Raw genomic sequence first — 11,381 nt, 5'->3', positions numbered from 1 at the left:
GTTGCTTTTATGAAAACAACACCAAGCTGATAATTTTTTGACGAAAACAATACCAAGGTGGTGATATTGTGATGTTTTGACAAAAGCAGCACAAAGGTAATTTTTAAATTTTTTTAGTTTTGTTTCGCTTTCTTTTTCCTTTTGTAATTAGCTATTAAAAAGATAAAAATAAAATAAAATTGGGCTCTTTCGGTCAGGTTTTTTGGTCAAAAATTATTAATGGATTTAAAATATATATAAATAAATTAAGGAGATTATCCTGAGTAAATAATATTAATTTGACAAAAAAATTAGACGGTCGCTATACTTTTATATTAAAGTTCTTGAAAAAATTAATTTTTTAATACTTTTAATTTTTTTTTTTTAAATGATTAAAACTCCAAAATTGAATATAAAAATATGGATAAATTTAGGGATCCTTACAAGTTTAATGACAATAAATTTTAAAAAAAAACCATATGAAAATTTTTGATGAAATATTTATTTTATTTTATGTTCGTTCAGTCCGATTCAATTTGATTCAATTTTTTTTTAAAAAAATATATTTTAATTTAAAACTAAAATAGATGCGAAGGATGTACAGAAATAAAAATTTAAAATATGGTGTGTCTTTTTAAAAATTATAATAGAGGTCAGTTGCTCTCGTTTAAGAATTTACCAACCTTGCTTCTGACTAATTAATCATGGGAATGAAAATGATCGGTTCAATTTCATAAAATATTTTTATGAATCATCAAAGTAAAACTAAAAATACTCGTAATAAACATCCAACAATCCAATATCCCAACTAATTTGTCATTCTATTGAAGAAAAACACTATACTAAGCCAGGGCAGATTTCAAACTGTTGTTGGATAGGAATGTGCGGCACTATGTCTTCCAAATTTCTTATGCTATTTTTTTTTTTAAAAGTTAAATAGTGCACTGTGCACCATACACTGCTGTTACAAAAGGTTAGGTTTGGCTGCACTGCCTGTTTAACGGAAGCAAATGGTCGAGGGATAGACTTTTGTCGGAATAAGGCTATGTGGCTGCCGCGCAATTGAGGCCACGTGACTTTGTCGGAAAAATCTTCTTCCATGAACAAAGACACACCAGTGGCGGTCTTGAAATTGCACCATCAAATTCTTGGAACGCCGCCTATTTAAACGATTGAATTGTTTTAAAATCCGAGCCAAGAACGGTAGAAGACGACGACCGACTTCAATTCTGCACCATGTCTCGAAAGCCTTGCCTTTTCTCAGTATTCTTCTTCTTCTTCTTCCTCTTCCTCGGGGCCTCTGAGCTGACGAGGCCAGCCAAGAAGAACGAGACGGAGTTCATCCGTTCGCGTTGCAACGCCACGCGGTACCCCAGCCTCTGCTACGCCTCGCTCGCGGGCTACTCTAGCACCGTCCAGCAGAACCCAGCCCAGCTCGCCCGCCTCTCCGCCAACGTCACCCTCTCCCGCATCGCCGTCCTTATGGTCCGCGTCGCTTCCCTCAGCCGGGCCTGCCGCCCTCGCAACGCATCCGCGGCCGCCTGTCCCGAGGCCGCGGCACTGAGGGACTGCGCGGAAACCCTTGGATACGCGTCCGACCTGACGAGGAAGACTGAAGGCGAGCTTGGCGGGCTGGTGGAGGGGCCGGCGGCGAGGCCGGCGGATGCGTCTTGGCGGGTGTCGAACGCCCAGACATGGTTGAGCGCCGTGCTCACCGACGAGGAGACGTGCGCCGATGGATTCGAGGAGGTGGCGTCCGGGAGCCTCGCAAAGGCTGACGTGAGCTGGCGGCTATGGCGCCTTAAGCAGTACACCATCAACGCACTTGCCTTGGTCAACAACCTCGCCGGCACTCTGTGATTTATGCATCGCGCTCTCTCTCTCTCTGTATGCACGTACTTGGTGATTAGTTAATTAATTACCAATTACTGATAAACTAACTAGTCATGTTGGAGTTTATTAGAGAGTCCTTTAATTTATTGCTTCTATGAGTATTATGGTACTTTTAAAATTATATCTAGAAGTCAACAAAAAAAGTTATAAAGATAGTTGTATAATTAATTCCAATACTATAGAAACTCTGTTTATAGTTGAGCGGCCTGTTAATGTCATTCTTGACTTCCCAAAGGTCAATGCCAATGTAAGAGCCTGAGGAGTTGATGTTGTTCCCTCGATGAACAAACCCCCGTTAGTTGGCTCGACAACTTGATGTTTTATAATAGAAACATTTGTTGGAAAAATTCAAAGTTTGATGTTTTATAATATATTTAAATTAATAGATCTTTTGATTCTACATTTTGTAGAAAATGCTAAGTGGAAAGTGACCCAAACTCATCTAGGTCAACATAGACAAGTTAGGTTGACCTAATCGTTATGGTAGATCAACCTAGGCAATCTAAGACAACCTAAAGTTGCTTTAGGATGACCAAAGTGTGTATTGGGGCAACTAATAGAATAGAAATTGGGTAGATCTAACACTTATCATAGATCAACCTAAGTTGTTTGGGGACAGCCTAAGGCTTTGTAGCTTAACCAACATTCCACCATGGCCACTTAGTATTCAATCAGTTTGGCACGCACTGAGAGACAAAATCTTTAGACTGCCAGATTTGATGAGTTTCGATAGCACTACATGATGTTGAAGTGATGGATCAAAAGGATAATTGGTGGAGGGGGTTGAATATCATTATTGTTTTACTTGCAAATAAAAACAGTCTACTCTTATAGCAATCTCGACAAGATCACAAAAAAAATGTTAGCAATAGACGGTTCGAATCTTAATTACAATGTATTATAAGATATTTTCCTTCAGTAGAATGAATAAAAAGTTTAAAATGTTGATGGTTGGACGAGGAGATACTCGTGCTTCCGAATTTGTCTGATGGCCGATTTGTAGGATTAGGTCATTCACCTCTAAAACTAGTTGGATCGACAGCCTGACACCTAGATTATCAAAATATATAGAGAGAGGGGATCATTAAAGAGGAAAGAGAGGTAAATATACTTGTTCACAAAAATTTTTTCTCTAAAAAACAAGTCACATAATGAAAAAATAATACAAAGATAAACATGACAAGAAGAAAATCAAACTAACAAAGCTTGGTGTTTAGCATGGTTTAGTTATCCTCCCAAGGACCCCTACTTCATGATTATGATTCTTAAGGCGGATAACTCTTTGAAAGAACCACTACTTTCTCTTTCTCTGTCAAGATCTAGATGGAGAAACCTCTCATATAATGTCTGTTACAAAGATGAGAATGAGAGTACAAGATATCCTATAATGAGCACTTCTAACAAGAAAGTGGAGTGGAGCACAATGATCACTTAGAGAGCAAGAGATTCAGCTTTGGTTCTTTCTCTCATGTCTTTTGAAATTGCCTTGAGCCCCTTTTATAGACAGATTTTTAAATCTAAATTCTGCTCAAAATCAGTTTTTTCTAGTGATCAATCAACATGATTGCTTCAAAGCAACTTTAATGGTTATCAATCAACATGATTGCTTCCTCTAGAATTTCTATCATTCAACTTGTGTCTTAATTTGACCGAGTACAAAGTATCTCATTAGATATTTGACTTTTCTCGTACAAAGAGTCACTCACTAAAGCAAAATACTCTCCATATTTATTTGCATGTATCTAACTAGGGGTCAGCAATACAGAGTCGTCTAGGTGAATATTATTACTTTTACTGCAACAGTATCTTAGTCTGACATAGACACATCAATCAACTTTAATGATAAGCTACAATAAATTAATATTGAAGCACTAGTCACTTGGTTGGTATAAAACTAGTCAACTAATTGACTGGTGCACATATCAATCGGCTAGTTGGCAAAGAGCTCAATTTTAGCCTTGGTTTGAGTTGACTCATCAGTCGACTAACCTTGCAATCAATTAGATTTAAGTACTAGTCGATTAGCACATTAAGTCAAACAATTCAAAGGCAGAGTTCTGACTAAATCTACTTTCCTTCATTCCCTAAGATATAGGTTCACTCAAACTCTGCTTATAGAGTTTTATTGTGGTGTCAAGAGGCTTTCTAAGCTTTTGGGACTTCTTTCTACTAAGAAGCTCCTCACCTGATCTGGGACTTTGTTATTGTGCATAACATCTGATTCTCAACAACTTGTTGGGATTTTTTTATCCTACTTAGTATTTGGTCGATCTCAACTTGATGGCACTTATATTGCCTAACATACATTAATCTGTTGGAACTTCCATCATGCCAAGTGTCCACTTGGAAATTTTCATGACAAACCTACTTAGACTTCCAGCACGCCAATAGCCTTCTTGGACTTCTTTTGTGGCACCTCCCACTCATGTCGAGCTGGACACTTGACATATATATGAGATCAATAATATTATTTAACGTAAACATTACTGAGACATCAAAACTACATGTAAACAAATGTTATGACATGATTACACCAACACTAGCACTTAAGATCGCTATAAGGGAGAGGTAAATAGCGTTCCTGTAAATAAATGTAATTTCTTTCTCCTTTTTTAATTGCTTAGCAAGGCCACACTCATGGTGTGTTTCTTATGTATATTTTTAATATTATTTTACATACATTTGATTCATAATTTCATCGCTTTTTTATTATTTTTATCTATTTAATTCAGAGAACTGTTCTTTTACATTTTCATTGATAGACAGTAAATTGCATTTTCATTGATAGGCCGTAAATTTAAAACTTAGTTATAGACAAAGATTATAAATTAAATAAAAAAATATAATAAAATAAATCCTATTTACTTAAAACTAACTATCATATATCTTATTTTTAATTCTGCAAACTAAACAAAACATTATAATTTTTATTAGTGTTCCCGGCAGGGGTGGATTTATATGTATGCAGTTGTATGCGTAGGTGGAACATGAACGTATAGTGAAGTGGTGGATGTAAGCGGCTGTATGTGACTGCTCTTTAATTTCAGCTTTACTCATCATCAAATCTGTAATCATCTGTAATCATCAAATCTCTTGATCTTGAAATGAAGTATGATTGCAATATTAGGATAAATCAGTTCCTGTAACTATCTTTTCAAATTCTAATGCTCCTTCAAAAGGAAAGTCATTGTCATTTTGACTTTTGATATGGTATCTCTTCAATTTGTTTCTGCCATAATTTTGTAAATATTGTTCTGCATGCTTAATTGTTACCCCAAATAATTAGTTCCACTGTCAAGTTATTTTAAGTTACAAGCTGAATGAATTACAAAGAGGCAAGCAATCCAGAACCTGATCAGTTTGCTGCGAACTCTAGCACGGAGATATTCGAAACCAAGCGATGAATAGCCAGTCTGAGCCAGGATATGAGAAAGAGGATGGTGACTGGTGAGATCCGTGAAACAATCTATTCAGTAAAGAGTAGTTGATCATAAAGGATGGAATTTGATGGTTAAAAATTAATATGGGAGCAGTTTGGTCTATGTATGGCGACGGATAGGATAACGATTATTCTGTCGGCTAACGAGAAGGAAGATTGGAGGAGAAATTCAAGAAAAAAGAATGCCAAATAAAAAAAAAAAATTCGTCGGATTTACTAGAAAATAAAACTTTATTAATAAAAGAGGAATTAATCCTCATACAACTAGACGTGTGTTATATAGACTCTACACCCTAAGATAAAGAAAGAAAATAAATCCTCAATATATGAACCTCAATTTCAATCTTGTACGGAAAAAAAAGAGATTTTTCTAGAAAAAGAAGTCTCTTGATAGAAATTAAATTAATAGATCAAAATGATGTTATATACTAATTATAACTCAAAATTACTAGGAATACCAAAAAAACCCTAAATACCATAAAAGTAGAAATTACTAAAAATAATAATAAAAACTTCGGAGGCTCGAATGAGGGCTTAAACGGTAGAATTTAGGCTTAAAAATTGGTAGTTACAAGTATCCCTATAATAAATGTAGATTTTCAAATTCTGCACGCGTGGTCATAGATAGAGAATAATTTTGAGTCTTGAGTCAAAAGTTTGACCATTTAAAGTTCAAAGGGTCATATTGGGTTGATCCTATATCAGTCTCTTCGAGTTAAAAAGAACTCACCCTCAAGTTCTTAATAGCCTCATCAGCATTCACTGAATAAAGAGTCAAGTGCTTCACATTAAAGACATCAAACATCTTCAGATGACTAGAAAGGCGCAACATGTATGCACTGTCATTGATCTTTTATAGTATCTCACACGATCCAATTTTTTGATCTTCACCTTATTGTACTCATCAATAGGGGAACAATCATGAGTTAAAATAACCTAGACAATCTTCGACCTCAAAAAGTACTTGACGATGATGATTGTCAACCCGAATTTTGTACTTAGTATTGCTATCCATAATTGCCAGTTTCACCTACTCATGAATGTTCCGAAGATGTTCTGTCATTTCATCTGCTTTAGGATTAAATCATCCCACACGTAGAATAGGGGCTAAGTTCAGAACCCTCAATGAGTTACACCCATACACAATCTCAAAAGGACTTAAACCTATGGTCATATTTCTCGATCTGTTATAGGCAAACTTTGCTTGAGGTAATGCCAAAGTTCCACTGCTTTGTCTTAGTTTAGTTAGACAACTCAAAAGATTACCCAAACTTCGATTCATCACCTTAGTTTGACTGATGTGCATAGATTATATATGTTTTTAGATATTATTTGACGCACATCTACTTGTATGTTATGGTATAATCTATGTTTATTGCACCTTATCCCATTACTATGTTATACTTCCATACTATTTACTCGAATATCTGCTCTTTGTTTGTTTTGATTATCAGAACATGATTTGGAGTGAAAATAGAGTGAAAAGGCACATTAGAGCAACTTTGGAAGAAGACCAGCAACTTGGTCATACCTCCTGGCATGACGGTGTGCCTCCACCCGCGCCACCCACAGGCGCAGCCGTGCCCTATCACCAGAGAGCAACTATGGGCAGGCCATGACAAATGACATAGCTATGCCATTTATCCATAGCTAAGCCATGGTTTAGCAGTGCGAAATGGCACGATCATGCCTCTCTATGTCGTGCGCCGTGGAGTCAGGGTCGTGTCATGCAAAAATAGAGTCATGTTGAATCCTAGGTAGATTGCAGATCAAAAGTAAAATGATCATAACTGTTGGTGCGGGAAGCATCCGACGATCGAACTCATGTTTTGATAATGGCAAAGGATTCAAAGTTAAGGTGTTTTGTATTCTAACAAGTCTACTTGAGGATTTCAGGAAAGTCCTAGCTGCGGTTAGGCAAAGGGAAAAAGCCTAGGAGGTGTTAACCCTAGGTCATAGGGGGTGGTAACCCTATGCGGAAAGTCTTGGTAGGTCGATGTCTTCAGGCAAAAGTCCTAGGGGGTGGTAACCCTAGGTGGAAAGTCCTGGTGTCGTGAACCAGGTGAAAGACTGGACTAGCCGAAGAAGCGGATGTCCAGCAGAAAGTCCGGAAGCATCGAGTGCTGAGCAAAAGTCCAGTCGATCTGGAGGATCGACTTGTAACAGGTAAATCTCCTGAGTGGAGTAGGTGAGGACGCGTTCCCCTTAGAGGGAACAGTAGGCGTCGGGTCAACCTAGGGTTTCCGGTTGGAAATCCGAAGTCAGACCCGGACAGTCCGGAGACTGTCGTAACATTTTTTATTATTTGTGCTGTTATTTTGTGCTAACCTGGTGTTGTAGGATGTTGTTTGGGACTAACATATCTTGCAGGTACAGAATAACGATGATTTACCTCGGATGAACAGTATCCGAGGCGCCTCCATAGAGCTTGGAGGCGCCTCGGGTGCAAAGGATGACCTGGCTGCGAAAGTTCATCGAAGGCACCTTCATGGGAGTATAAGGCGCCTTGGAAGGCGCCTTGAGAAGGCTATAAGGCGCCTTAAAGGGATGAAGTTCGACTAGATCAGATTTGATCCACGCGGAAGACCCTGCAGTATGGAGGCGCCTTGAACAGCCTTCAAGGCGCCTTGAACACCCTTTATAAGGGGGTTTCGACCAACACCTCAGAGAATCAAGTTTCAAGTTATTCCAGTGCTGCGTGCTGCTCAAAACAACGTTTCGAAGTGTTGCTACTTGTGCCCGACGACCAGGAGCTCCGAATCTTCATTTCTTTGTTGTCGGTATAATTATTTATTGTCGTTTATTGTACTTTAACTTGTAATTTTTTATCGAGCTTATAGTTGTTGCCCACCGGAAGCGATCAAGGATCGCGGGCCTTCGAGTAGGAGTCGCCTTAGGCTCCGAACGAAGTAAATCCTCCGTGTTCTTCTCTTGGTGTGTTTTGTTTACTGTCTGTGTTTGTCTTTTCTATTTCTGCTGCATTTACTCGTACGTTTTAAATCGAACGATTCTGATAATTCAAACAATATAGCCGCGAGCGCTATTCACCCCCCCCTCTAGCGCGGTCTTGATCCAACAATTGGTATCAGAGCGGAGTCGTTTTGAATCGGTGCAACCACTATTCAAGACAATTTTCTCGTGGTATTCTCAGATTTTTTTCGGGGTCGATTAGAATTTAGCCTCATAGCTATATTCTAATTCTTTTTCTTGAATCGATTTTCTGCTCAAAGTTGGTCAATACCACTTGAGTTTGTTATTTTTTCTACTTCCTCCCGCACTACTAATCCAAGACACAGTCTTGGAATAGATTTTTTTTGTTTTTTGCTTATTTAGGTCTAAAATGACTCAACAAGAAGGATATAGCACTGTTCGTCCCCCACTATTTTTCGGAGAAGACTTCGGATATTGGAAGGGGTGAATGGAGATATATCTGAAGATCTAGTTCGACACCTGGATGATAGTCAAAACATGACTGCAACTACCAACTGATACAGACGGTAAGCCTACATCCTGCGAGAACTGGGAGCCAACGTTTATCAAAAAGGTGGAAGCCGACGCCAAAGCTACCTGCACCATCCAGTGCGGTCTTACCAAAGAAGAGCTCAACAGAGTCGGTCCATTCTCCTCCGCGAAGGAGCTTTGGGAGAAACTGATCGAACTTCACGAGGGCACCTCGGAAACCAAGGTAAGTAAGCGTGATTTGTTACTTAATAAACTATACAATTTAAAAATGCAGGAAGGCGAGACGGCAAGTTCGTTACACGCTCGAATTCAAGATATTCTGAATTCCCTTCATGGAATCGGGCAGAAGGTAGAAAACAGAGACATAATAAGGTATGCTCTTAACTCGTTTCCAAGGAGTACATTGTGGGTATCAATGGTAGATGCCTACAAGGTCTCCAAAGACTTATCTTCTTTAAAGTTAGACGAGTTATTTTCTGAGTTTGAACTTCATGAACAAACTAATGCACAACCATCCAAGAAGGGTATTGCTTTGGTTGTAGGTACGAGTCGAACACGGGAATCAAGAGTATGGCGAAAAATTGAATCGGAATCAGAAGACGAATCCGACTCAGAAGATTCAGAGGATGAACTGACCAGCGAACTCGTAAACCTTGTGAAGAAGCTCTACAAGAAGAAGAAGGGCTTCAACAAGAAAGATCTGAAGAAGGCAGTTCAGTCCAGGGAGGCCCAACCGAACTCAAAGGTAAAGTTCGAAGTCACTTGTTACGGGTGCAACCAGAAGGGGCATATCAAAGCCAACTGTCTCAACCAAAAGGAGGCCAAAAAGCTAAGAAGAAAGAAGGCCCTGAAAGCAACCTGGGACGAATCTTCTTCAGAGGACGACGACGATGAACTTGATCAAACAAGTCTACTCGCACTGATGGCCCGGGACCAGATCATCGAGAGCAAGTTAGAAGCCGAGTCCGAGCAAAGCCACGGATCCGCATCCGATTCAGAAGGGTCAGACTCCACTGTAAGCATTCCAAGGCTTAATAATTTAGTTAATTACTTACTTCGCAAACTAGCTAAATCAAATCTTAGGATTAAATCACTTCTAAAGGAAGTAGCTGTCCTTAAAGAAGTGGCAAACACTAATTCTTTACCTGGTCAAGCTCAAACTGGAAATTCTACTCATGTTCAAAAACTTGAGGAAGAAAACTCTAGTTTGAGAAATCAGGTAAAAGATTTTAAAAAATATTTTAGAACGGTTTTCTCTGGGATCCAAGAATTTGGACCTAATTCTTGGAACACAAAGAGCCGTCTACAACAAAACTAGGCTGGGATACAAAAGTAAAAAGAAATATAGATCTTATTTATCCTTAATAAACAAACAAGGTAGTAAATTAGTCCAAGCATGGGTCCCCAAGTCTAAATTGATCAATCAAGTTGGACTTGGCCAATACTGGATTCCGAAGGATCAAATACACTATCTCGATAGACCAAATCGAGGCTATGATCCAGGGAAAGCTAAAAGGAAAACGATCTTAAAAATTTAAAATCAAAATTAAAAATTCGAAATTAAATTTTAAATTCAAAATCAAAATTAAAAATTCGAAATTAAAATTCAAAATCAAAATTAAAAATTCGAAATTAAAATTCAAAATTAAAAATTCAAAATTAAAAATTCAAAATTAACTTTTAATTCAAAACTCAAAATCAAAATTAAAAATTAACTTTTAAATTCAAAACTCAAAATCAAAATTAAAAAATTCGAAATTAAATTTCAAAATCAAAATTGTAAATTTAAGATTCAAAAATAGATGGTGGATCCAAACTAGCTGGCACCTCCAACTAATCTACCCGACAGGGTAACTGAACCTAATTTACCCGAAATGGGTAAAACAAGAGTAGATTACCCGGCAGGGTAATTAAGGCTAGTTTAAAAAGGGCTGAGCTTAACTTGAACCACAGTACCGGTGAAGTTTTTGGATGATAGTACGTTAGGGAAACTTGGGCATCGCATGTCTAGGAAGATATGGTTTCGACCTGGTGCATTTGGCCAAGTAGAACTTACCGAAGCTACCCTTAAATGGATCCTAACTAGTTAGACCAAGGATTAGTATTAAGTTCAATGGGTAGGACTATTTGGAAAACCTCGAAGGCATGGTTACTTTAATGAGCTCCGAGTCACTCACCATAGCCCAGAAGTTTATCCAAAGAATGCTTACTTGTTGAACCCAAAGCTAAACCTGAATCTAACACAAAGTTAAACCAGACCCTTAAACTCAACAATAATTCATCTCACAACAATTATAGAATTCCCTGATTGACAATCTAGATCAGGTGAGATGACTAAGAAATTAAAATTAAATTAATTATTTTTATTTTAAAATTATTTTAAACTTAAATTTTAAAATTATTTTAAACTTAAATTTTCAAATTATTTTAAACTTAAATTTTAAAATTATTTTAAACTTAAATTTCAAAATTATTTTAAAACTTAAATTTTAAAATTATTTTAAACTTAAATTTCAAAATTATTTAAAAACTTAAATTTCAAAATTATTTAAAAACTTAAATTTCAAAATTATTTTGAAATTTATTATTTTAAAACTTAAATTTCAAA

At 37.3% G+C, this 11,381-nt stretch overlaps 1 protein-coding gene across 1 annotated transcript; it reads left to right on the top strand.

Moving 5' to 3' along the window:
- The first annotated feature begins 1,152 nt into the window (after positions 1 to 1,152).
- LOC122049590 (pectinesterase inhibitor 9-like) lies at positions 1,153 to 2,073 on the top strand. The gene has a single exon (XM_042610962.1). It carries the CDS (start codon positions 1,216 to 1,218, stop codon positions 1,837 to 1,839), a length of 624 nt encoding a protein of 207 aa, XP_042466896.1. The 5' UTR covers positions 1,153 to 1,215; the 3' UTR covers positions 1,840 to 2,073.
- The last annotated feature ends 9,308 nt before the right edge of the window (positions 2,074 to 11,381 follow it).

This window comes from Zingiber officinale, chromosome 2B (genome assembly GCF_018446385.1).
Source record: "Zingiber officinale cultivar Zhangliang chromosome 2B, Zo_v1.1, whole genome shotgun sequence".
Lineage (NCBI taxonomy): Eukaryota > Viridiplantae > Streptophyta > Magnoliopsida > Zingiberales > Zingiberaceae > Zingiber > Zingiber officinale.
This window is presented reverse-complemented; position numbering and strand designations above follow the sequence as displayed.

Bases quoted from the DNA above. Each gene is read 5' to 3' on its own strand.
- LOC122049590 (XM_042610962.1), top strand. From the start codon at position 1,216: ATGTCTCGAAAGCCTTGCCTTTTCTCAGTATTCTTCTTCTTCTTCTTC.